We start from the raw sequence: 27,369 nt of genomic DNA on the forward strand, positions 1-27,369 counted from the left end.
CTGTAGCCTGTAGAGCTCTCCTGGCCGCAGTAGCTCCTCGCCTCCGAAGTCGGCACCATGACTTGGGCGAACTCGCAAGCTTGAAGTGTCTCCCATGCTGCCTGATGCCTTGCCGGGAAGTCAGTTATCGTCCTGCTCTCCTAGACGCCACTCCTCAAACACCTAGCTCAGGTGGAGCCAGGGGCCTACGGGAACTACAACTCCCATGAAGCACCGCGTCCACGCAAGCGTGTCAGCTCGCGCGTCTATGCTCCGTCCCATTGGCTGGCTGACAGGGCCGGGAGTCCTGATTGGCCCATGGCCTGAGGCGACAGATTCCGGAAAGGGGAAGAGCAGCCAATATGGCGGCGGAGCGCAGCGCGGGGCAGCAACAGTCGCAGGAGATGATGGAGGGTGAGCGGCCCCTGCGGGCGACCGGGGAGCGGAGAGCTGGGGGCTGGGCGGGCACGGCCTCTTGCCGGATCAGAGCTCGGACTCCAGCCTCTGGCCACAGCCACGGATCCCTGACAGCTGCCATCCGGGCTGGACGGGGCGGGGGAGGCTCGGAGCCCGGGAGCCCCGGCCCGAGGGCGGCAGCGGCCAGGAAGGACCAGAGCCCCGGGAACAACGTGGCGCGAGGCGGCCCTGGGAAGGGGGACGGACGTGGAAGCCGCGACTATGGGAACCTAGTCTTAAAGCTCCGACATTGACAGGCGAGGGGGCGGGGGACTGTCAGCTCATTGGGAAACTGAGGTTTCGGGCGTGGGGACCTGCAAAGTCCATAGTTTGTTCACGCGGCATGGATGGAAAAGCGTCTGCTCTGGAAGCGAATGGGTTGTGGCAGAGCGGTGGGTAACAAGGAGGTTCGGAGATTGAGTTTAGGAGGCGGTGTCTTGTTTTCTAGACGTTCGGAGTCGAGAGAACTAAATTCAACTTTCTTCCTTTTTTAAGACACTTTTGGATTGTGTCATCCTATACAGATATAAATATGTACATTACATATGTGCATGTTTTTGTATACAGCCGTTACATGTGTGCACATGTGTGTTATATGTGTATACATAGGTGTATGCATATATATGTATGCATACACACACACACTCGTATACCCATTGTAGCATCAGGCGAATCTGAACCCTTAAATGCCTTTTAAAGACTCCTCTATTTTGGTGAGCGTTACTTCTGGAAGAGCAGTCACGCAGTCACTTTTCTGAGAAGAGTGCTAGGGAAGAGCGCTGCAGAGCAAGGGACAGGTGTGGAAGAAAAGTCCGGTGTGTTTGAGAATGGTGATGCTGCCCTGAGTTGGGCCTTGAAGGATCACTAGATGTCATCCAGACTGGGGACAGTTGGGGAGGACCAATACCATTCCGGAGAAAGGAAACCCAGTCAAAAGCAAAGGAGTATGGAAAAGAGTTTGACCTAAATTAAGTCATATGAGATGGGGGTTGGGAGAGCCAGCAAGGCTTCCCAGGAAAGGTCTTGGAGAGCCTTTAAGGGATCATGCTGGGCTTTTGTTTTGTTTTATTTTACCTTTGAATCTTTTCTAAGCAAGGAAATGCTTCTTCCTATCCCCTCCCTCCCTCCTGCAGTACCTTCCTCCCCCTTCTTCCTCCGTTTCTCAGTAAAGGGCAAATACAAAAACCAGGCTTTTCTCTCTTCCACTCCCACACATGTCATTACCAGCTGACACTTAGATTTCTAGAGCCCCGTGTCTTTTTTTTTTTTTTTTTTTTTTCCTTCTGGAGGAAGGGGTTGTGGCTTTGGTTTGTTTTTAAGATAGGGTCTCACTATGTAGCTTTGGCTGGCCTGGAGCTTGTTGTGTAGACCAGGCTGACCTAGAACTCATAGAGCTCCACCCAGGTCAGTCTGCCAAAGTGCTGGAATTTAAGGCATGGGCCACCATGCTCATTGAGCTCCATGGTTTGCCCCCTTCTCTATCACAGCCAATACCTCAACTCAAGCCTTCCTCCTCTTGATAGATTTTATTGCCTTTTTGTTAGCCTGTCATACCCAGGCCACACAGTCACATTCTTGTACACTGTCTCAGGCTCCAGAACCTCTGGTGCCCTGAGGATGGAGGCACAGGTTGCACTGACTGCCCCTTCTGTCCTCTGGCTCCTCCTGGGGGTGGTGCAGAGACTACAACACAGCACCCAATTTCCTGTCCTGTGCCTCTTGGTAACTCATACATTCTCCATGATGTCATACACACATACACACAAACCACTCTTTTGCCCTTTCTCCTTTGGTCCTGACTGGGGGGGGGGGGGGTGTTATTCCACTAACTCTCCTACAAATATGAATATTGAGGTTAAGAAAGGAAGATCATTTGCCAAAGCCACATTTCAATGTTGCTTTCTTCATAACTCAAAACCTGTTTATTTACTCCAAAAAGCTTTGCATTGATAACACTCTGTCCTGTGATCTTTTAACATCAGCAGTTTACCTGGGGCATTTGGCACTTTGGACACATTCTCATTTTCATTGGCTATCCTCCCTGCCCACAGTCTGATTTTAGCTAGTCTTGATTTCTTTTAGAATGGGGTCCTGTAAATTGAATCAGTTTTTCTTGGCCACATGGCTAATGGGACATCAATGAAGGTTTGTCACTGTGGTCCCCTCTTGTGATGGACATCAGGTCAAATGTGAGGGCCACCTGGAAGGTACTTCACTGTGTGGTGCCATTAGTGTTCCCGATTGCAGGTGGTCCAGAGGCTTTTGGAACACTTGACAGTTCCTTACAAGCTCTTAGAGGGGAAGGACAGCATGTTAATTGTGCCCATGTGGCCTCCCGGTTCCTGTCTCTATATCTTAAATAGTGCTGGGGCATTCAATATGGGGCATAGAAGACATTCAAATGTTCATATAAACTGAATTAAACTATTTCAGAAAGAAATTTTGCTGACTTAAAACTTGTGTTAATCTGTTCTGTGTTCCTCACATTGTCACATGAAGTGGATGTGAATTCTCATCGATGTGTATGGGTTCAGTTGACAGGCGGGTTGAATCTGAAGAATCAGGCGATGAGGAAGGGAAGAAGCATGTCAGTTGCATTGTGACAGACCTCAGCGAGCAGAGCCTGAAGGACGGAGCAGAACGGGGGCCCGAGGACCCAGAAGGTACTGGGCATAGTTCACCATAAACTCTCCATATAGGGGAGTGTGCTGTTGAAGATTGCTGCTTCTTTGCACATGGTGTCTCCTCGTGGGAGGAGGTGTGTTCTTGAGAGGTCCTCAGTAGAGTGGGCAGCTGGGCAGGCTCCCTGGGGTGCTACCTCAGCAACTGCCCATAATGATTTACATTTATGGGTACAGTAGATCCATTTCTGCTGAAGGGACAGTACTACTACTGGTGATATTGGCACTAATGATTTACCTAGAGCAGAGCCAGAAAATGATTTTTTAACCCTTTACTCAGAAAGCAAAATTAGAAGAGAGTATGGTGGTTTACTGCTATGCTTCTGTATCCTGCCACAATGATGAAAAATCATTTCTGATCCAACCTCAACATTTCTTTTTTGAGACAGGCTCTCACTATGTAGCCCTGGTTGGTCTTGAAACTACTATGTAGACCAGGCTGGCCTCAAACTCAAGAGATCTGCCTGCCTCTGCTTCCCGAATGCTAGGATTAAGGGTGTGTGCTACTATGCCCACATCTACCTAGACATTTATATAGGCCTGAGAATCACCTGTCACAAGCACAGATGTTAGGAAAATCACTCCATTTGGAACTGAACAGCTTCCTATGGTGGTTTTATACCCTCCTTGGTAATGGTCTATGCTTATGTGTTTGCTCAGAAAATCAGTTTACATTGAAAAAGAATGACAGAAAACATAACCACAGAAAAATGTCCCAGCTGAATTGTTGGGCAGCGGAGGCAAATTTCAAGTAGTATGTGTCTTAAAATATGATTTTTAGTTAAAAAGCATGAGAATTTAGTTTTACCTGCTTAAAAAGAAAACGCATTAGCATTGCTGAGGATCTCTTTTAGCAGCAGGCTTAAGAGGAAACTGCCTCTTACGTTTTCCAGACTTGTGTGGATTTTTCAGGTATTCATAATTATGCATTACCTTTATAAAAATAAATTTGTAAAAACATAGCTACTTTTAAAAATAGCATTGTGCACTGTGTGCCAGCAAAGATGATTTGTAACTATGGTAACCAAATTTTAAGGCAAAAGGAGATTACCACAGAAGTACCCACCACAGTTAGTTTGGAACTTCAGAGCTGATATTCTGGGGGTGATGTGGGTGGATAGAGCAAATATGCACTGTTATCATTATTCGACTTGGTCATGGAAGGGCTGACATCTGTGCCACTGAAACATTAGGCTACCTGGAAGACTTGGAACTTAGAGCAGCATGGTCCTGGGCTTCGTTTCCTGGCTAGCTGTGTTACTTGGATGTGTCACTCACTGTAAGAGGACTCTAATGTGTGATAGGTGAGGAAAATAAAAGTCTCATGCCAGCCAGAGATCCCTACTGCAAGGCAGGTCCCTGGGGTGGAGCTCAGCTTACTCAAGTCCATGCTCTTACCTCCAGATGACTAGAACATACAGTAATTCTCTGGGAGCAAGTATTTCTACTCCTTAAAAAACTGGAACTGTTCATGCTTATCTAAGTTTCAGCAAAACACACTGAAACATGTCAGTCATTACCTTTCTATTTTTCCTAATTTGTATATGTATGTATGTGTACATGTTCACGTTTTGATGTGTATGAGTGGTCCGATATGTATGTGTGTGCATGTAGATGCCAGAAGACAGACTCAGGTGTTGCTCCTCAGTTTACTGTTTTTGAGACAGGTCTCTTACTGGCCTGGAAATTCCACTTAGGCTCAGCTTCTCAAGTGATGGGATTACAAGTACACCACCATGCTCAGCTTTTTTATGTGGGTTCCAGAGATCTAACTCAGTCCTGTGCTTGCACAGACACTTCACTAAGCCATCTCCCAAACCACCTCCCCTCTTTTCTTCAGTACTAGGGATTGAGCCCAGGGCCTCCTCACACCTGCTGTGCAAGACTCTACAGCTGAGCTATGTCCCTAGACCCCTAGCCCATGCTGGATGCTGTGGTAGACAGGAAACTGGCTGTGCACCACATATCCTGAGAAGCCTAGGATAGCCCCAATTCCACCTTCTGGCCCAGTGCTGCGGCCAGTCATGCCTACTTTCAGTCTCACAGTGTCTGGCTTAGACACCAGTGGTCTGGCTACTTGCCTTAGTTCTAGTGCCTTCCTGTCACAACTTCCTGAGCTTATAGACAGTGAATTACTGCTGTCTTTTAAGGAGAAGGAGACTCGTACTATTTTCTTGTCTGGTTCCTTTTATTTAATACAGATTGGTTTGTATACTATAAATTCTGGGTCAACATCAGAAAACAACATATTTTAGTTGGGTACTGTTGATTGCTGTAGAAAAGCATCATGGAAAGTCAGTGAAGTGAATTCAGCCATGTAGGGCCAGTTCTTCTTTGTTAAGCTGGCCCCCTGCCACATACTTCTCTAAGGCCTCCAGTGAGGAAACGGGCTGACCAGCACAGAGTCTGCTAATGTTTGGAGGAGCCAGACGTGGGCTGAGGTCAAGAGTGTGTAAGCTGGCTCCACTGTAAGGTGCAAGTGCATGTGTGCCCTAAGGAAAAGAAACACAGGAAAAGAGGCCTAGGGAAAAATAGTAGTAAGTGATAAGAAGTCAAAGGAAATAGAGGAGAGAGAGAGTATTCTGGGACAGAAGAGTTTAGACTCAAAGAAACACTTAAAAAAAAAAAAAAAAAGCAGTCTGTTTCCTTCCTACAGAAAGTTTCAAGATAAAAAGTGTCTTAAGAACTAGGCAGTGGTGGCGCACACCTTTAATCCCAACACTCAGGAGGCAGAGCTAGGCGGATCTCTGAGTTTGAAACGAGCCTGGGTTACAGAGTGAGTTCCAGGAAGGGCTCAAAGCTACACAGAGAACCCTGTCTCGAAAAACCAAAAAAAATTCAAGGCTAAGGGCTGGAGAGATAGCTTAGTTGTTAAGAACACTGGCTGTTCTTCCAGAGGATGTGGATTCAGGTCAGCTCACAACCATCTTGTAACTCTAGTTCCAGGAGACCTTCTACTGGCCTTTCAAGTGGGGGATAGGCAGACAAAGTAGACAAAGCATCCATGCACATAAAATAAACATTTAAGAAAGTTCAAGGCCAGCTTGAGCTACAGAATGAAACCCTGTCTAAAAGAAAGTGGAGTTATAAGACTGCTGGGAAAAGTGGTGACACTTTGGTGGTAGGGGGAAAGGCTGTTAATCTCAAGTGTTTGAGGGATGTGTGTACATGTATTTGCATTTCTGTGTGTCTCAGTTCTTTCAGCATCATACTTAATCAGGTTCTGATGGAGGCTCTCCACTGCAGCAGGAAGCAGGTTATATCTGGCTCTCTAGGGTGGATAGTCTCATGACATCCAAATGGGCTTCTCTGCTGGAATTAGTTCACCAGGCTTGCAGTTGAGAAGTATGCTTAAATTATTCACTGAAGCTCTTTGATCCTGTCTGTTGAGCTCTGCTTCATTTTGTTTCCCTCTCTGTCAGGGAAGCATCTGTAGATGCTGGGCTACTTTCCAAAGCAGTAAAAGGCACATCCCAGAACATGTACTAGGCCCAGCATGAGCTATATTCAAGTGGCCCAATTTATTACCACAAATAGAGGGGGAAGAATACAGGGGTGGATAGGCTTCTGGCAACACAAACTCCAGGGATTCCAAGGGGACAGCCGTGGTGGGGACATGCTTCCCAGCAATGGCTAGGCTTCACTGGGTTCACCAAGACTCGGGCAGCTGTTTTCCTCTTTCCCACCAAGAGCTTCAAGCCGCCTTTGACTTCTTGGGAAGTTCGAGGCACAGATAGACTTTTGAAGGCCTTGCTATCACCTTCTCATCTTTAGTGTCCCCCACAAAAAACTTCTACAGCCCTAGGGCAGAGTGGCAACTCTTTACTAAAACCTGTGGCCACTGATTCTTATTAACCGAATTGTTCCTTTTGGTTTGTTTGTTTTTAGAGGATCATGAGCTGGCAGTGGATATGGAAACCATCAGCCTGGACCGAGATGCAGAGGTAATGCTGCCTGCCTGACTCCGCCTCAGGGGGCATGGTTGCAGATACCCTAACCATCAGCTTATCTTTTATAAGGGTGACAGATCATTGACTAGAAAGATCACCCAAGCCTCTTTTGATTGGTGTGGTGTTCTTTATTTTTACTATTTTTAATACCAGCAGCTGAAATCTATTTCTCTTTAGCCAGTAAGAATTGTGTGGCAAATGAAATGCTCTTGATTCAAGTTAGACAAGTCCAGTAGTCATGCTGTTGATGGTAGGGTCCTCACAACCCCCAATTTTGGAAAAATTGTGTGCGTGCGTGCGTGCGTGCGTGTGTCCATGTCCGTGTGTGTGTTCAGCCAGTTGCTAGGGAATTGAATTCAGGCAACCACTACTGGGTCAGTTTTACATAAATCACAACTAAACCGAAAACTATCGACCTGCCAATTACAAGTGGATCTGCTTAGCATCCCAGCCTCTCCCTTACCTCCCCATCTGGCATTCTCCTAAGCAGCTTCTGGCCAGGTCTCCAGGAACTCCGATGGATCTGAGCAAGATTCCTCTATATTTCAGGATGTTGATCTGAATCACTATCGCATTGGAAAGATTGAAGGCTTTGAGGTGCTGAAGAAAGTGAAGGTGAGAGGAATCTGTCCTTGCATACAAGGTGACTTGGTAACATTTACTTGGAGAATATACACAATCCTTATTCTTATCCTGTGGGGGGCACTGGCCTGTATTCTATCTCTATTCTGATGGGATAGGTGTTTTCCTGTAGTTGGGGAGCTGGAGCCAGTCTGGGCTCTAATGGTGCCTTGGTGAGCACTTGCAGTCTCCTGTCCTAGCTCACTGCAGTAAAGTTTACTTCTGAAAATGGAGCCCAGTAAAGGTCCCTCCAACTGTAAGAACTTGACTTACACTCCAACCCTATTGAGTGCCTCCCTCCCCAAACAGGTGTACTCAATATGGCTTCCCTTTGGGGCTACACTTGTCCTCAAGTAGAGGAGGGTAACTCCAGCTTCCTACTCTCACTCACCTGCCCCTTGATGATCAGCATAAAACATCCCCTGGAGGGTGGCCCTGTGTTCTCCTTTGCCAATGCTGATCCTCTTCCTACCCTCTAGTCACTGTGCCTCCGTCAAAACTTAATTAAATGCATTGAGAACCTGGAGGAACTGCAGAGTCTTCGAGAACTGGATCTCTATGATAATCAGATCAAGAAGATTGAGAATCTAGAGGCGCTGACAGAGTTGGAGTGAGTAGAGAGACCAGAAGGGATGGGATGGGTTGGGTGTCCAGGTTCCCTAGAACCTACCCACTGCCTGGCTGTAGTCCTAGAGGGCTGCCCTGTGCTAGAGCTCTAAGAGGAAGCAACAGCCTCATATGTGCCATTAGCTTTGAAGGCTGGAACTAGGCTTCTGGATGGGTTCCATTCAATGATGTCAGAATTGGGAAGATAGGAGCTTTAATCCATAATCACCTTTTTTAAAAACAAAAATATCAGCCACATTTTGGACTAAAGGGATCAGCCTTACCTGGCTTGTAGCCTTATCTGGACTTCATTCCTTTGTTGGTGCTGGCCGTTTTTTTGTTTTGTTTTGTTTTTTTGGTTTTTTTTTTTTTTTTTTTTTTTTTGAGAGAGAGAGAGAGTGTATGTGTGTGTGTGTGTGTGTGTGTGTGTGTATGTGTGTGTGTCTGATGTAGCCCAGGCTAAGCTGAATTCTCTGTAACTGAGGATGATCTTGAATCTTGAGCCTCATGCCTCCACCTCTCTAGTACTGGCCTTACAGACATGTGCCACCATGCCCAGCTGTTTTGATTTTTATTTGTTTCAGTTTTAATCCAACACCGCCCAGGTTGAACATGGTATTAGGTTCTGCCATGGACATGGGCATAAATGAAACCTGGTTTCTACTGTAAGAGTAGAGCCCTTAGGAGACAGTGTTGGTAGCCTACAGGTTGCCTTTACTGCCCTCCAAGCACCAGACAACTTCATGGTCCCATAGGTCAGCTCCAGTGTGAGCCAGTCAGTGAGCGGTGGGGCCATGGTCCGATCCCACGTCCTAGTGACTGCAGATCCTGGAGGCAGATATCCTTCCAAGATTCTGACTTCCAAGATTCTGACTCTATGCTGTCTGTGATCTTTCAAGAACTATTTTTGCTTCTTTCCAGGATTCTGGATATTTCTTTTAATCTGCTGAGGAACATTGAAGGGATTGACAAACTGACGCAGCTGAAAAAACTCTTCTTGGTCAACAATAAGATCAATAAAATTGAGAACATAAGTACCTTACATCAACTGCAGATGCTGGAGCTGGGCTCAAACCGCATCCGGGTAAGTACAGGTGGATCTGCAGTGGTATGCATAGGGTCTGTGCTTGGCTGAGGCTTTCTTATGTTCTTATTGTTTGGAGGACACAGGGAAATAGTTAAGGAAAACTGCTCCCTGGAAGCCAGTATTTTTTTTATTCATCCATTTATTTTACATCCCAGCCATAGTCTCCCCACATCTTCCCCTCCCAGTCCCTTTTTCCCATTCCCCAACCCTGCCCCCCCCATCCCCTCCTCTTCCACCCCATCCAGGAAAGGAAGGGCAGGTCCCCTTGAGTATCCATAAAACATGGCATATCAAGCTGCAGTAAGACTAAGTACCTCCCCATGTGTTAAGTCTGAGCAAGGTGACCCAGTATGAGGAGTAGGTCCAAAAAGCCAGTAAAAGAGTTGGAGACAGCCCCTGTTCCTGCTGTTAGGAGTCCCATAAGAGAACCAAGCTATACAACTGTAACATATATGCAGAGTGCCTAGGTCAGTCTCATACAGGCTCCCTGGTTGTCAGTTCAGGTTAGTTGATTCTGTGAGCCTTGGAAGCAAGTATTAATTAATAAGAACTGTGCTCACACCAACTGGTCCAGTCTGGTATCTGTATCGTGGTCCTGTGCCAAGCTAGTTCCAGCTGTGCGTTATAAGATAAGCCAGCTTAAGCTTTCCTTTAAACCTGGTCATAGTGGCTTTCTTCCATCTGCATCCCAAGCCTAGGAGGGTGGTTACTTGCAGTGATCTGTCATGTGATAAGCAAGTATCTTGCTGCTAAAATGCCCCCAGAATGTTGGGCTGGCCCTTCATCTCCTAAATATGTCCTTTGGCATGATTTGATTTGCTGTTCAAGATCCATTTGACCTTGAAAACATGAGTCCGAATGAAAATGAGATGCCTTAAAAAAAAAAAAAAAAAAAAAAGATACAGTGTTCCACAGAAACTAAACTAAGTCTTTTATTTTTTATTTATTTATTTATTTATTTATTTATTTATTTATTTATTTATTTTGGTTTTTTGAGACAGGGTTTCTCTGTGTAGCTTTGGACCTATCCTGGATCTCACTCTGTAGACCAGGCTGGCCTCGAACTCACAGAGATCCTCCTGGCTCTGCCTCCTGAGTGCTGGGATTAAAGGCGTGCGCCACCACTGCCAGCTTCTAAACTAAGTCTTTTGAGATAGGGTCTTATAGCCCAGACTGGCCTGGAACTCACAGAGATCTCCCAGTACTGGGATTAAAGGCATATACTACCATACCCAGCAAAACCAAGTTTTTACCAGTTGACTCATAACTACTGGGAAAAGTGCCTTATGTCTGACGGATGGGAACCTCAGAGGGTCATGCAGGTTCTGAGATTGGAAGAGGGTCTGCCATGCACAGGAGGAACGCTTCCCCATGGGTACACGTGAGGGCTTTGTCAGTCATAAGATTATATGAGCCAAATTTTGACATCTGTGTCATTGTGCTGCGTGTGTCCTCACTCTTCTTCCTTAGTGGCTGAGGCAGGTATTAACATGCCTGTGTCTGCCACCCCATGTTTGAAGCACCCCCCATTTGGTGTTAGGAAGTACTGTACCACGCTTTGTGGCATGCCCTTACGGGTTCTTAAAGAGCCATAGGGTACAAAGCTATGGCTAAGTAGATGTGACTGTGGCAAGAAAAAGCAAAGGAAAAGGAATGAGATGGCCATGGGGCATCCCTCGTGGGCTTCTGAGAGCAAGTTCCCAGCATCCTCATTTCTGTAGAGGCCGAGGCTCGTGGGGACGCATAATCTCAAAAGCTGTGTAGAATGAAGTGCCACATTGGGCCAAAGAAATCAGCTAGCATATGAGTTTTCAAATATTCCCAGAGCTCTGAAACTATGATAGTCGGCTAGGTGGTAGTAGTATAGCCTTGGGAGACAGAGGCAGGCAAATGTGAACTGGAGGCCAGCCTGGTCTACAGAGTGAACTCCAGGACAGCCAGGGCTTTGCAAAGAAACTCTTGTCTCAAGAAACGAGAGGGGGGGGAGGGGGGAGGGAGGGAGGGAGGGAGGAAGAGAGAAAAGTATGAGGATTGGGAGTGAGCCCAGGAATCAGAGTCTTTAACCCCCATAATTTTCCTCCTTTTCTATACTGTGTCTTAGATTGCTTTGTCTTATGGTCTAGATTCTCTACTTGGTGTTTCATCTGTTTGACAGGCAATTGAAAATATCGACACATTAACCAACCTGGAGAGTTTGTTTCTGGGGAAAAACAAAATTACAAAACTTCAGAACCTGGATGCACTTACGAACCTGACAGTCCTCAGCATGCAGGTACTGGACCTCACTAGCTCCCAGCTTCTCATTCCCACAGGGCCAGACCCAGCACACCCAACCTGTTTTATTCCCATAGTATGTCCTTGATCAGCACTGTTTCACCATCAGTAGATGATGAAAACATTAGAACCCACAGATTATACACGTACATATATTCTAAACTAAAATTCCATTCTTTTATATAATTTATTTTTACTTTTAAGGATTCAGTTTGGGGAGCTGGAAAAATGGTTAAGTGCACCAGCTACTCTTCCAGAGGATCCAGGTTCGATTCCCAACACCGACATGGCAGCTCATAGCTGTCTGCAACTCTTCCCACAAAACTTGATTCTTCTGACCTCCGCAGGCACCAGTCACATATGTAATAGTGCACAGACAGACATTCAGGCAAAACACCCACACATATAAATTTATTTTCACTTTTAGAAGATAGAAGAATTTCATTCCTTGGACTGGAGAGATAGTTCAGAAGTTAAGAGCACTGGCTGCTCTTCCAGCTAATCCAGGTTCAGTTCCTAGCACTCACATGGCAGCTCACAGATATCCATAACTGTAGTCCCAGGGAATCCAACACTCTCTTCTGGCCTCTGAGGGCACTAGGCAAGCATGTGATGTGCAGACATACAAGCAGGCGAATGTTTATGCACATAAAATAATAATGAAAGAATTTCATTTCCTTTCCCTGTTGGCAGTTGAACAATAGGTGGGTGGACTCTACACCATCTTGAGAAGGGAGAGCTCACTCCAGTCCTTTCGAGTGTCTGTTCAATGGTATAGAGAAGGCAGACCCTGTGGGACCATGGGTTTGGGAGCATTTCTGTTCAGCACTAGTGTATGCAGAGACTCGTGTTAACTTTTTTTTTTTTTTTTCAATTAAGACAGAGTCTCACTATTAGCTCTTGCTAGCCTGGAACTCATTGTAAACCAGGCTGATCTCAAATTCATGAGAGATCCAACTGTCTCTGCCTCCTGCGTACTGGGATTAAAGGTGTGCACCACTATGCCTGACTCATGGACTTTTTTGTTGTTGTTTTTTGAGGTTTTGTTTTTGTTTGGGGGTGGGGCGGTTGGCAGCGAATTAGTAGATTCAGACCTTGAAGAGTTAAAGGGTGTGCCTGGGATACCTGGTTTGGCAGGTCTGACCTGACAGCCAGTCATGGCACAGGAACCTCTCCTAGACTAAGTAAAACAAGTGCCTTGCAGACTGCTTCGAAGAGAAGTTTTTGAACTGTAATTGAGTTGCAAGATACTCTAAAAGAAATGAAAATTGATTTGTTGTAAAACAAAAATGTTAGGCTAGGAGAAATGGCTCAGTGAGTAAAGGAGCTTGTCGCCCAGCCTGAAGACCTGAGTTCAATTCCCCAGGTTCCATATAGTGGAGAGAACGGATATACTGCAAGTTCTCTGATGTCCGAGGGTATACCCACATATACATACTAAGTAATTCTTTTTTAAAAATATGATACCTTGAGGAGGACTGGAGAGATCACTCAGCAGTTGAGAGCTCTGGCTACTCTTCCAGAGGACCTGGGTTCATTCTCAATGCCCCCATGGCAGCTCAAACACCCTCTTCTGTCCTCAGCACCAGGCATGCACATGGTACACAGACATACATGCAGATAGAACACCCATACACAAAAGATAAAAAACATTTTCACTGATACTTTTGACATTTTTAAATTGTTAAATTAATTCAGTGGTCCAGCGAGATGGCAGAGCAGATAGAGACTCCTGCCACCCAAACTGACCACCGGAGTTCAACCCCTAGTACCCACATGATGGAAGGAGCAATCTGACTCCTACAAGTTGGCCCCTAACCTCCAAGTACCCTTCATTCCATGGGCATGTGCACATACACTCAGGACAAATCTATTTTTTAATTACTTCAAGTAAACCTACAGATACATCTAAAAAAAAAAGGTGAGATTTTCATATAAAACCCCCAAACTTCCATGAGTGATATTCAACCCAGTACAACAGACCCAAAATGTTAGCTGCCTTCTCTCAAGTCCCATTAAGAACATTTTTTAAATGTTTTTTTTTTAAGATTTATTTATTTATTATGTATACAGAAGAGGGTGCCAGATCTTATTACAGATGGTTGTGAGCCACCATGTGGGTGCTGGGAATTGAACTCAGGACCTCTGGAAGAGCAGTCAGTGCTCTTAACCTATCTCTTAACTATCTCTCCAGCCCTAAATGTTTTCTTTTATTGTGTTTGTTTGTTTTGGTTTTTCCAGACAGGGTTTCTCTGTGTAGCTCTGGCTATCCTAGAGCTCACTCTATAGACCAGGCTGGCCTTGAACTCAAGAGATCAACCTGCCTCTACCTCCTGAGTGCTGGGATTAAAGGCGTGAGCTGCCACCACCCATCAACTATATTGTTTTTTATTTTATGTGTGTGGATGTTTTGCCTGCATGTATCTCAGTGTGCCACATGTATACCTGCTGCTCTTGGAAGAAAAAAGCATCAGATACCCCCGGACTGGAGGTACAGATGATTGTGAGCAGCCATGTGGGTTCTGGGAATGGAACCTAGGTCTTCTGGAAGACTAGCCAATGCTCTTAACCACTGAACCATTTCTCTACACACCCACTCCCATTTCTTTCTTTCTTTTAATCTTTTTTTTTTTTCAGTTTTTTGAGACAGGGTTTCTCTGTGTAGCTTTGTGCCTTTCCTGGAACTCGCTTTGGAGACCAGGCTGGCCTTGAACTCAAAGAGATCCAGGCGTGTGCCACCACCGCCCGGCCCACCCCTGATTTGTAAAGCCATTGTATTTCTCACCTGTGTAGCTGACAGCTCTTTTTCTGATCTTTTAATATTTTCCTGTGCGTGGTATGAATATGTATGTATTCATGCACGTATGTGCGTATGCTTGTGGAGACCCCAGATTAGATTAAAGTTGGGAATCACCCTTGATCACTCTTCACCTTATTCATAGAGTGAGTCTCTTAGTCAAACACAGAGCTTATTGATATGGCTAGTTTTGCTGGCCAGCTTGCTCTAGGGATCCCCTATCTCTGGGCTTCCAAGGCTGGAATCACAGGCAAACCACCACACTCACCTGGCATTTATGTGGGTTCTAGAAGTCCAAACTTGGGTCCTCAATCTTGAATGGAAGATGTTTTAACCACTGAACCATCTCCTCAGCCCCAAGACTGATACTTTTTAATTCTCTTCTACAGAGCAACCGGCTAACGAAGATTGAGGGTCTGCAGAGCTTGGTGAACCTGCGTGAACTATACCTCAGCCACAATGGTATCGAGGTTATCGAGGGCCTGGAGAACAATGTAAGAGCCCATTGGTCTGTATGAGGGAGATAAAGGGAGGTGGAGAGGGAGGGGCGGGTGCTAGTACCCACTGCCCTCCAGGCCTGGCCTTGGGTGGACATACTACCTACAGGATGTGAGCTAAGGACTCTACCCCAGTGAACCAAAGGGCCGTCGTCACATGGCTGCCTGTGGGTTTTCAACACAGGTATCACAGACAGACACCCTCCTAGGATAGCTCACTGCACATCTGCCATGTCCTGTAGGCCTTTGAGTGAGATGAAAACTCCTTACCTCCCCACCCCCCCACCCCCCACCCCCCATATTACACAGATAGCTAACATAAGTATCAGCTCTATCCTTCCCATTTCTCCCTCTGGCCACTGAACTTCCTGCCCTGCCTCAACCTGTAAAGGCTACAGGGTGAGCCCAGCTCGCCTGCTTAGAAGGAAGAGCATGGCTCTTGCTCCCCTGGCCCCTCCCCTGGAGTCCAGAGTGCTGAAGGTCTCCTCCCCACTGCCTTTCACCAGCCTGTCTTCTCCTCCCAGCCACCTCCAGCTTCCCATTCGAGAAGAGCCTCCCACAGTTACAAGTTGCCTTTGGCCCCACCTGTTTTTCTCCAAGCATGATTCAAGACAAATAAAATATCTTTTCTTGTTCGATATTACTGGGGTTGTTTTGTTTTGTTTTGGGGGGAATGTTTTTGTTTATTTGGTTGGTTGGTTTTGTTAAATTGCCATCAAACGTAGCAAGATTAGGACGGGCTTTTTGTTCTTGGAAACATCACTCTTCAAATCTCATCACAGGTTCCTTTGCCCTTTTGTGCCCCAGCCCAGGACCTGGTTACCATCAGTGAGATTCTGGAGGAAAACCAGTGTTCTGAGTTTTAGTTCATCACTTGTATAAGAATTTTTAGGAAAGCTAAAATTTGCGTATTCGAAGTTTGGGAGCCTTCCTCTAACTTTGCAATCAAATTAAGGATTTAGCTAGCATATGAAGCCAGGTGTGGTAGCACACACCTATAATCACAGCACTTGAATGGTGAAAGCAGGAGAATCAGAAGTTCAAGGCCATCCATTGACTATATCATGAGTTCAAGGCTAGCCTAGGCAGCATGAGAGAGACCATCTCAAACACGCATATACGATGAAAACCAGCACGTGACCTTCTGTAGTATAGAATGGTAGTTCAAAGGGGAGATGGAGGCAGTAGCTGGAACAGGGGGGCTTCAGAAAGCCTTGGGGCTGGGTGGGTGCACCCACTGACAGAGTACCAGTACCCCTGCTCCTCATGGCTAACAGTCCCCGGTGGAGACCAGCCCATACCTGCTTTGTAGTTCTCTTGTGGTGCAGGTCTGTCTTCGAGCAAACAGGAAAGCGGTGTGAGTGGAGAGTCCTACCTAAGGCGTGTTGTACCTAAGTCTTGGTTAAATGTCGTATCATTCCTGGGCCTAAAACAAAACAGAAAAATACAGTCTTAACAGTAACCGTGCCGTCGTCGTCGTAATGTTTACCATAGTCAAATAAGACAGTCTTTCAGATTTTATTTCAACTCCTAATAAAATATTACCTAATGTTCTCCCAAGTTTTATCTCTTGATCAGGAATTTATTTTCATGGTGGGACATGCATTGTCATTGTCCCACTTACCAGATGCTCTTTCTTCAGTGTCCCAAGGCATCTGTCTGGGATTTGGCTCTTCTGTGCCCTGAGCTTTTCCCTTCATTAACCTAAAATGTTTGTTCTGGCTCTTGACCTGAGTGTTACTTTATCATGGGAAGCTATGGCCTGTGGTGTGTATAAGCTGCCCACCCCACCCTGTTGTTTTTTTCTGTTTTTAGTTTAAAAATTCTTGCCTGCTTTTGAATGAGCACTCAAATCCTCCTCACATACAAAGGGGCTTGGGTGTATAGCTGGGTCTCGGGTCAGAAAGGTTAGGGAGAGTCCTGGTGGCCAGTGTCCACCACCAGCACTCTTCCTGCTGAGCCTTGGTACCTGGACTTGACAAGACTAAGATCTATAGTGGCTTTCAGACTACGACTGTTTTGCTAGTTTACAGTCTTGCACACAGTGTGAACACCACAGGGCCATGACAGAGTGCTGGGGAAGGTTTCCATTGGTGGGCTTGTCCTGTCCCAGCCTGCCGTGTCCTCAGCGTGGCACTGTAGTCCCTTCCTGTGTACAGTTGTTCTGTGCTCTGGTGACTCTGAAGCCCCATGAGTTGTTACTTAGTACTCTCGTAGCTATGTACTTCGGGACTCGGTGCTTCCAGCATGTGTGCGGATGCTTGTGTGGTGCCTGCATGGGGTGTGGAGGAAGGTAGGGTGGTACTGTGCAACCTCCAAGGGACTGGGAAGCTACAGCTGTGACATTTTAAAATCAATAGCTACTGACTATGGAAGTTTTTTTCCTTTTTAATTTCCATTAAAACTTAGAAAGATTTGGAATCGAGACACCAAGAATGCAGTAGAAAACAGAGACCATGAGTCTAAAATGCTAAGAGGTCTTTAAGGACAGAGGAGGGAAGGACTGTTACCAGATTTCCATCCAGCTTCAAGATTCCCATGGAGTCTAGGAAAACGTCACAATGGTTGGTTAAAACATACTGGCAAGCACTATAACCTACAGTAGACTTAATTTTCACCATGAAATTGTTCTTCTCTTGAATCTTGAAGCTGTAAACTTGAAAACAATTACGCAAGCTAGGCTGATGTGTTTCAGGAAGCATCTGACATGCACGTTTTGGGCACATCATAAAACATAATGCTGTGAGGCAAAGACAGGCAGGCACTGTGTAAGAACTTCTGGGAGTTTGAGACCAGCCTAGTCTACAGAGCTAGCTGTTAAGACATCCAGGGCTGTACAAAGAAAAAACCACAGTGCTGTATCCTGCAGATACTTGGTACCCACAGATACCATCCTCAGCTGCCAAGATTCCAGTTGCTCTCCTTGCCATCATTCCTAAGTTCTAGCAGGCCCCAACATTAGCCCTTCAGAACCTAGGCCTTCCTGGCATTGCCCTAGGTAGCTTTGTCCAAGACAGGAAGGCATCTCTGTTACTCCTCCCACCTCCACTGTGTGTCTTATCCTCACCCCAACCTCAAGCTCCTCACCTCACTGAAGAGAGGAATACCCCTGTAGAGAAATTTGGCACCGTTTCCTCAGGGTTAGCACTAAAGACATGCTGCAGTGATTGGCATTCCTTCGTCAAAGCTCAGGGTCACTGCTCTTCCCAGACCACAAGAACAGGAGCAAGGGTCTCACTGGGGTCCTCTCTAGTTATGGGGCCTTCAGACTGATACAAAGTTCAGGAACAGTGAGAGCTTCATGAGGTTTTGAGCAAAAACACTGACTCAGGCCCAGCTGGGGAAGCCATGGGAAGTGAGTAGGTGGTATCAGCCTCTGCTCTATCAAAGCTGACCCAAGGCCGGGAGGGTGGCTCACCTGAGCCTTCACTCAGCGCCACACTGTTGCACGTGGTTGCATGCTGCTGTTGAACTTCAGTAATCCAGAAAAAAATATTTTCTTATTCTAGAACAAACTCACCATGTTGGACATTGCATCAAATAGGATAAAAAAGATTGAAAATATCAGCCATCTAACAGAACTGCAAGAATTCTGGGTAAGTTTTAAACGTAGTGGAATTGGTATCTATCTCTTTGGCTCAATGGGTCCTGTTAAGTAAACATGTGAATGAATGCATGTGAATGAATGCAAGTCTGCTCGTCCTGGACGCCTTGATGTTCAGTGTGCCGTGCATGTGTTCTAGGGATCAAATTCTAGTTGTTCACATGTGCTTTTAGCCACTGAGCCTTCTCGCCATCCCTGCCTTCATTGTTTTAGTACGCTATTACAGATACACAATTTTATTTATTTATTTTGAGACAAGGTCTCTATGTAGCCCTGACTGTTCTTGGAACTCTGTGTGTAGACCAGGCTGACATCACAGAGATCCACCTGCCTATACCTCCCAAGTGCTCTGATTAAAGGCATGAGCCACTGTGCCCAGCTGAGCTTTTGTTCTGTTTTGTTTTGTTTTTGTTTATTTGTTTTTGTTTTTCTGGAGCTGAGGACTGAACCCAAGGCCTTGCGCTTGTAGGCAAGCACTCTAACCACTAAGCTAAATTCCCAACACTTCCCCCCCCCCTTTTTTTTTTTTCCGAGACAGGGTTTCTCTGTGTAGCTTTGTGCCTTTCCTGGATCTCGCTCTGTAGACCAGGCTGGCCTCGAACTCACAGAAATCTGCCTGTCTCTGCCTCCCGAGTGCTGGGATTAAAGGCGTGTTCCACCACCACCCGGCCCAGCTGAGCTTTTTAAATATGTAAATTTATAGTTTTATGAAATACAGAAAACAAAATTTTTTCCCCTCTAAAGTTTTTCCAGTCCCTCCCAACCCTTAGTTTCTTCTGAAACTGTAAGGATATGTGTGTTAGTCCTTTGGTAATTAGATCATAGCACACCTGCTGCTCATCTTCCCCGCCTGTCCTCAGGCTTGGCTCTGGCTGAGCCTCAGTTTATGTGATTTCTGTTGCTGTCTTCAAGATACTGTTTTCCCTTCTGCAATACCCAGTCTGCTGTTAATCTCATTAATTAGCTACTTCTGTTTTTAGAGATTTGTGTATTTATTGGTGTTTATGCGTCTTTATAGAACATATGTGTATGTATGGATGCCTGTGCCTGTGTGTGGCACAGAAGGCAGCTGTGTCTTCCTCTGTCATCTTCTGCCTGTTTGCTTGAAGCAGAGTTTCTCCCCGAACCTGGGTCTGGTATTCTCTCACTCAGCTAAGCAGGAAGCTAGAAAGCCCCAGTGATTCCCATCCCTACCTCCTTTGGAGCTGGGGTTACACACACCTGCAGGGTGCCTGGCTTGTTACACAGAATCCAAACTGTGGTCCTCATTATGCAGCAAGCACTCCTAAGTGCTGAGCCACCTCTCCAGCCCTAGGTATTTCTCTTGACGAGGTAACTGACAAAGGCAACGTAAAAGAAAAAAGGATTTGGGCTAGAGAGATGGCTCAGAGATTAAGAAAACCTTTTTTTTTTTAATGTATTTATTTATTCTTGTCTCACAATTTAAAAGGGCACAGTCTGTCATGGCAGAGTTCATGGTAGCAGGAACATGCAGCTAGATTCTGGACCCTTTACATCAGGGAAGGCTGGGAAACATAGAGCAGGGGCTGATGATACTGCTTTTCACCTTTTTATTCAGTCCAGGATCCCAGCCCAAGGGATGATGCCACCCACATTCAGGATATGGCTTCCTTCCTTGGTTAAACTTCTTTGGAAGTTCCTTCCCTCAGACATACTCAGACATCTCCTAAGTGAGTCTAAATCCAATCATGCTGACAGTGAAGTTGATTACACCTATTCAGTGACTTTTTGTTCTAATTATATTTTTAGCTCTTTGAGAACGTGTTGCTAGGTTTTTTTTTTTTTTCTAGTTATGTATATCTATGTGTGTCTGAGTATGAATCGTGCACACATGAGGACCTGTGCCCATGGAGGCCATAAGATGGTATGGGATCCCTGGAGTGGGAGTTACAGGGGACTGTGAGCCACCTGATGTGCTGCTGGGACCCAGGCTCAGACCCTCTACAAGAACAGCCTTGCTCTTAACCTCTGAGCTGTCTCTGCGGCCTGCAGTCTTCTTTTTGGCTTCTCTTCAATTCTTAGATTTCTTTGTCATTTCTTCTTTGCATGGCTAGTAACTTCTTGCATGTTAGGTATTGTGAAACTAACTAAAAGTTATATATCTGGATTTGTGTTGTTTCTTCAAAATATATTGGGCTTTGTATCTAGCAAGAAGTGAAGTCCCTGCTAACCTTCCAGGCTTATTGCTAGCGTGAACCTGCATGTTCCGTCCTCTCAGGCTAACCAGCTCTGTCCCTGTGTGTGGCCTACCCTCTATGGTCTCTAGTGAGTGTCACAGAAGCCACAGACATGTCCTTGTTCCATGTGGGCCCAGGTAAATTTCAGCCCGTTCCCCCACTCTGTTTGTACCTGCCTTAGTTTTAGTCCAAGATACAAGGAGGGAGACACTACAGATTTCTGGATTTTCTTTTCCTATGTAGCTCACTCTTACCTAGAAATTCTGACTGACATCATCTCTCCCCACCTACACATAATTCCACTTCACTGCAGTGCGGCTGCCGGTTTGTTTGACTCCCTTCCTCACCTAATGGAAAGCGCCTCCTAAGAGGCCAGCCAGGGTGACCGAGGCGCTCGCCCATTGCCTCCCCTCTCAGGAATCCCTGTTCTGCACCGCCTGCTGTCCAGCCTGTGAAAGCAGCTGCCCCACCATGTCCTGCTCTCTTAGCTCATAACAAAAGCAAGTCTAGCAGCAGTTGCTCCAGGGTTGATTGGAGCTGAAGCTCATCTTACCTGTATGTCTCCCCACTAGTAAATGTAAAGGTCAGGAAGACCAAAGAACAAAGGTTTGTTTAGGACTTTGTGATCTTCTTTTTAAAAACAAAACCTAAAAGTTACTATCTAAACCTTCTTAGTGTGGAATGGAATGGTGTTAAGCACACTCCTGGTTGTGTGGCCGGCACCACCACTCCTGTCTGACAAACCAGAACCGTCCTCTCCCTCTCCTCCCTTCTGACTCTCACACAGTTCGTGACCTTTCGTCACTGCTGCTTCAGCAGTGTGGTGTCCTCCAGGCTCTTCCTTGTCGTAGCACAGTGAGACTGTCCCTGCTTTGACGGCTGAGTGCTGTTCTGTTCTGTACATGTCGTTTCTTTTGTCTCACCAGCACTTAGAACAGTGCTTGATACAGACTCGGTGAATCCAGAAGAGGGAGTTAGGAGAGGAAGGGTTGTCATTTCAGTGAGGCTGACCGTGTTAATGTTAAAACTGTGAGAGGTTAGCACTCTGCTGACAGAAACAGGAGAGGTCATTATTGCTGGCAAATGCCCACACAATTCCTAACTTAATCCATCTTTTAAAAAACAATGAGAGAAAGCATTTTGTCTGTGAAGTCGGCAGATTTGTGCAATGTGATTACAGCCAGTCTGTAGTACAGCAGCCCTTGTGCTTAGCACAAGTATTTGGAACCTTAGCACAAGCATTCAGAACCTTAAACATACCCACACACTGAAGCATGGTAGTATCACGTGCAGGATCCTAACAAAATGATGAGACCATACACGTGAAGAAATAGTCATGTGTGTTGTACAATGGAGACACCTCTGAGAAATATATCATTGGACACTTTTGGTTATCTGAGCATCATAGAGTGTAGACAAAGACTATGATGTCACTAAATAACACCTTGTGGGACCTTGACTAGATGGACCCGGGAGACCAACACTGAGATACAGTCTTTTGTTGACCAAAATGTCATCAGGTGGCACATGATTTGTTTCCATAGTAGTAAAAGCTTTGTTGCATTTCTTCATAATAAAAATATATGTTTATTATATTTATAAAAAGGTCAGGTTTAAAGAAGAAAAGAAAACCCTTTTAGCATATATCCTTTCCATCTTATAGATACACTTTTTAGATATATTATTATATATGAACCTAGGAACATTTCATATGATGCATGAGTATGATGGTCACTTGAAAGGCCAAGATATTTTCTATGATTTATAAAACCTAAAAGTGGCAAGAAAGCAACCCAGTAGAAAAATAGCAGGCAGATAAGTATGGGCAATGTATAGCACAGTTTGGCTCACTCCTGCTACTTGGAATGTTCCACGGTTACAGTCTGGATCTAGGAGGGATAGCACAGGCCCCTGGAGGGCCCAGTCCTGCCCCTTCCCCTTACCAGACTGGCAAGGCAGGCATCATGTGACCAAAATCTAGAGCAGGAAGGAGAACCTGGTGCAGCAGCCTGCTTGCTGCTGATACCCTACTCTGACAATAGACATTGCCTACATGTCACCAGCAAATGAATGGATCAGTTACTTCTCTTCTCTCAATGTCCTCACCCCACTGGGCCTCTCAGGAGTGCTGTCCTGTGTTTCCAGTCAGTGGTAAACAGCCTGGTGGCACACTTGGCCAGTGACTTAGTGGTTGCTGGCATAGGCTATGTAACCCACCCAGCACCCTGCACACTACCAGCTCCCAGACACGCCCCCTACACACACACACACACACACACACACAGAGCTGCTCTCTTCTCTGCAGACATTCGTACTTAGTTCACGCTCTCCAACACTTCTGTCTGTCACACCATTGGTGATACCAGTGTCCCTGTAGATGATCTCTCTAATGACCTAACATCTCAGTTTCTCCACCTCTTCCTCTTCATACCCTTTTCCATGAACTTCAGACACATTGGCCTGATGACATCCTGAGTCCCACCTTGGCCTCACTCCTTCCCCTGCTCACCCATTGTCCCCTCTCAGTTCTTCACAGCCAGCCCTTGTCTAGCCTGGGGGCAGGGTTGGACCCTTACCCACTGAAGTTGAGCCAGACAGGGGCAGCAGAGGGGACTCATGATGCAGGCTTGGACTTGCCCTATGAGGTGATGGCTTGTGGTGAGCAGACATCCATCTTCCTGAGCCTGCTGCAATTAAGTACGCAGCCACCAGCGTGGCCTGGCAGCCAACATCCAGGTATCCCCGTGGGTCAGTGCCCACACTCTGCCCTTATACGCTGCTTTGAATTCCACTCTGCCAGTGGACACATGCCAGATTCAACAACATCCTTTCCATTCCTCATCTTTCTCCCACCTCTCAGCAGCTATATTTGATTTCTGTGCATTTCTGAAAATAGACAGCCAGCCACGGGCCTCTGTTCTGTCTCCCTGAGTCTTTCTTGGTTGTCTGCTTCTTCCTCTTGTTCTGCACCCACAGGAGTGCCACAGCGTTCAGTCTTCATTTTCTTCCCCTTGACAACCCTGTCCAGTCTCAGAGATTTAAATGTCACCACTCTGCTCAGGTTTCTCTTCCTAGCTCCAGTGTCTTCCCTGGATCTAGATGTCTACTCTCGTGTTGAGCCATCACCCAAGTAAGACAGGTCCAAGCCTGAGCTCATGCCTTGTCCCTACAGTCCCTCCATTTGACTCAGCCTCAGTGGACAGTGACTCTATCCTTCCAGATCCTCGGGCCAGAAGTCTTGGCGTCCTCCTAAACTCCCCTTTCCTGTGTACCAGATCCACTCCAACATCTAAATACTTGCCCCTGCCTTCAAAATGCATCCCAAACCCCCATCTCTTCCCACCTCTGCCCTGCCTCCTGGCCCAAACCACCAGCACCCTTTCCCTGTACTGTTCGGTGACCTTCTTACCTGGAGCCCTGTGTCTACCCTCCAAATAAGATCCTTGTGTTTGCATTGGCTCCACACATACTAAATTTTGAACAATACAGAGATTGGCGTGGCTCTTGTGCAAGGATGACACAAATTTATGAAGCATTCCATATTTTTATTGTGTATGAGCTAATAAAAAGACAGGACCTAGGAAAAAAGCATAAAGACCCTTCTAGAACAAATCCTGTATGGATTCCCAACCCATTTAGGAATCAAAGCTTAATTCTTAAAAAGCTCCATGATCCTTTTAAGGGCTCTCACTGTTGTATTGCCCATCCCCTCCTTACCTTTCCCCACAAACATCATCACTCGGTCAAATCCCAGCATTCTTCAGGACTTCACACAGGATAGGGCCTCATGAATGATCAGTGCAAGAGAAGCAACACTCCCAGGACCTATGCAACCAGGTGCTTCAAACCCAAAGGAATGGTACCAGGCCAAGTCCTGTGCACAGTGGGGTCTTAGGACAAGTGCCTGAGAAGCTCTTACATGAAAATTAATCTAGTTCTTGAAATGCTCCCCTCCACTGCATTCTCATCCAGTGACCGACCCTTCATCCAGGCTACAGGTTTCTACCTCCCTTCTGCTTCACATGTAGCCTGTCTCCCGTGGTAGGCTCTCAGACTACAGAGGGTCACTTCTCCAGGAGTGATGCCCTGGTTCTTCCTACTTGCTGCAGACCCTGCAACCTGGAGTGTCTACAGACATGACTTCTGACATGGGCAGAGCAGGAGCTGCAGTCATAGTCCTGAAGTTTGATGCTAGACTTGGCTCCTCTGTTGAGGCTGTTGACAGAGCAGCTCGCCCTGCCATTTAGTTTCTGTCTTCAAACCCGTAAGTGCAGTAGACCACATCTAGCCTAAGTAGCCAGTTGTGCACACTTGTGAACAGCTCTAGTTAGTGGTGGCATGTTGGTGCTAAGTCAGCCATGGTACTTACACCACAGAAAGTAGCACACTCAACTAATTAATCATGGTTTTCCTCTGTCCTGTAGAGCAAGCTGTTGGTTAAACTAGCATGCCACGGCCCACATCTAGGTGGCTACTTTGCTAAAGGTGTCCTTCCCAAGCTTCTGCCTCAGCACTTAGACTGGAAAATGGGTTTGGACAGTTTAACCTGGTACTGTAGGTTCTTACGCAAGGTAGCGCTGTCTCAAAAATTGATCCCACCATGAAGCCACATGCATCTGTTGGACAGTGTAGATGTCAGCCAGTTGAGTCTCATCTTGATGGCACATTTGAGAAGGGAGAGCACTCTCCTGCCAGGCTCGGCCCCCAGCCCACTGCAGGGTTCAGTGTTTGTCATCTGGTGCTGGCAATGTTGGTCAGCCTCTGGTGGCCTTTGCATACAGGGGCAAGCCATGGAGACATCCTCAGAAATGTACCACAAAGGTGATCTAAGAGTCATGCTTGGAGTCGAGCAGCCTCTGGCCAGCTGCAGTACAGTCAGCACAGCCTCAGCCTTGGCAGCAGTTGGGGAGAGCAGTGTGTGGGAAGAGTAGCCAGCTTCAGACCTGCGTGAGGAGGGCCAGGAGGTGTGCAGCCAGCACTGCCTCAGCTCTTCTTAACGGACTTCGCTTGTGTGTGAGCTTTTCACAGTGTGCTAAAGGCAGCCAGGAAGTGAGTGCCAAGTGGTGATGGAGGATCTGAGGGCCGGGATAAGGAGGACTGTAGAGCAGTGGTTCTAACCTGTGGGTCACAACCCCTTTGGCAAACCTCTGTCTCCAGAGAGCCACTGCTGTAGGGTGTTTTAATAACCCCTGGCTCATATTTGTGGGATCCCGGCACATAGGGGCCAGAGTTGATCTCTAAAGGCTTTTTCCTCATGTGTTCCTTCAGATGAATGACAATCTCCTGGAGAGCTGGAGTGACCTTGATGAGCTGAAGGGTGCCAGGAACCTGGAGACCGTGTACCTGGAGCGCAACCCCCTGCAGAAGGACCCACAGTACCGGCGGAAGGTCATGCTGGCCCTACCCTCCGTGCGGCAGATTGACGCCACATTCGTCAGGTTCTGAGTCCTCTTGCTCCTCACCTGGTCCCTCTCCTCGAAAGAACTTCCCAGCCACGGTTTTTTAAATCTACCTATTGCTCCTGAAGTCGTCACTATACCAACAGTCACAACCCAATGGCAATAATAAGGCACTGGTGGTAGCTGGCCTGTGATGCCACACACCATTTGGAGATGCCAACACTATTAAATCTTGCCACGCGGTCTTCCTGGTGAATTGGTGACGGTTATTGTAGCCATGGAGAGAATGCAGGACATGTTACAGCCATTTGTTCTTCCTGTCTGTCTATGTCCTTAGCCTGGCGGGCATTCTGGGCTGCCCCAGCAAGCCCTCAAATCAGTTTGCAGAGTTTAAGCAGTCATGACCCACAACAGCACATTTGATAGTCTTTCAGACCAATTTTGGAAAGAAAAAATTATATTTAAGAAAAAATGAGTAAAAGGTGGTCCTATCTCAGATGCTGTAATCCTCAGAGCCTTGTCATCATGAGCGATGGCTGAGCGCACTGGGCATTGTGTAACCTTGTTCCCACTGGTAAAAGTTGAGATATGGAGAGCTTCACTCCATACCCCCAGCTCTGCTGAACCTAAGTGAGTCTCAAAACACATGGAACTAAGCTCTTGGCCACTAGTTACTAGTCAGGTGGCCTCCTATTCTCACCCATGATCCTCTGGCCTTATTTATATGAAATTTCTCTGAGCAAACCGCTAGGGCATGAATCTAATGCTGCAAGGGCATTGTCATCCCTAGGCGCCTCAGATCTCCTCTTTCACACAGTAAGGACTGAATATGGTCACCAAAGGCCCCTCAGCTTCCAGGATTCTTGTTCTACACTGTTTAAGATGGGGCCCCTAACTACCACATGCAGCAGTTACTGTTCATATCTAAGTCCGTTGACTCTATTTTATCTCTTCATTTGTGCTCACACTTCATCTGTTCAGAGGCCACATCTAATGGGAGGCATCCCATTTCCATCATCACAGAAGGTTCTAGACAGCACTGATCTAGACTGTGTTCAGTATCAGGGACAGTGTGCCTTGAGCTGTGAAACATGTGCTCAGTTGGCCAAGCTAACCAGTTGGCCACCTGCCTAGGAGTTTGTAATGTCAGAATGCTTACATGGGGTTTAACATCTATTTCCTGATTCTGATTCTCACCGAAATAAACTGTATGATCTGAA

General features: G+C 46.4%; 2 protein-coding genes and 1 non-coding gene across 7 annotated transcripts in view; 2 read left to right on the top strand and 1 right to left on the bottom strand.

Annotated features, from left to right (window-relative positions):
* Pask (PAS domain containing serine/threonine kinase) overlaps positions 1-86 on the bottom strand; it is a 39,267-nt gene extending 39,181 nt beyond the window's left edge. For both annotated transcript variants that reach the window (XM_037210139.1, XM_028890627.2), the window contains exon 1: positions 1-86. The gene's annotated coding sequence lies outside the window, so the exon portion shown is untranslated.
* Ppp1r7 (protein phosphatase 1 regulatory subunit 7) lies at positions 8-27,369 on the top strand. Of its 4 annotated transcripts, XM_028890628.2 has the most exons (10): positions 8-393; positions 2,970-3,098; positions 7,005-7,060; positions 7,616-7,681; positions 8,167-8,297; positions 9,215-9,377; positions 11,536-11,652; positions 14,841-14,945; positions 18,458-18,544; positions 26,019-27,369. In XM_028890628.2, exons 1-10 carry the CDS (start codon positions 342-344, stop codon positions 26,193-26,195), a joined length of 1,083 nt encoding a protein of 360 aa, XP_028746461.1. In that variant the 5' UTR covers positions 8-341; the 3' UTR covers positions 26,196-27,369. The 4 variants fall into 4 exon arrangements, with proteins under 4 accessions (XP_028746461.1, XP_037066035.1, XP_037066036.1 ...); XM_037210140.1 differs by lacking the exons at positions 18,458-18,544; positions 26,019-27,369 and adding an exon at positions 15,455-15,591; XM_037210141.1 differs by lacking the exons at positions 18,458-18,544; positions 26,019-27,369 and adding an exon at positions 15,473-15,591.
* Positions 24,196-24,297, top strand: LOC114707827. The gene has a single exon (XR_003736713.1). It is a non-coding gene; the product is annotated as a U6 spliceosomal RNA (small nuclear RNA).

This window comes from Peromyscus leucopus, chromosome 13 (assembly GCF_004664715.2).
Source record: "Peromyscus leucopus breed LL Stock chromosome 13, UCI_PerLeu_2.1, whole genome shotgun sequence".
Lineage (NCBI taxonomy): Eukaryota > Metazoa > Chordata > Mammalia > Rodentia > Cricetidae > Peromyscus > Peromyscus leucopus.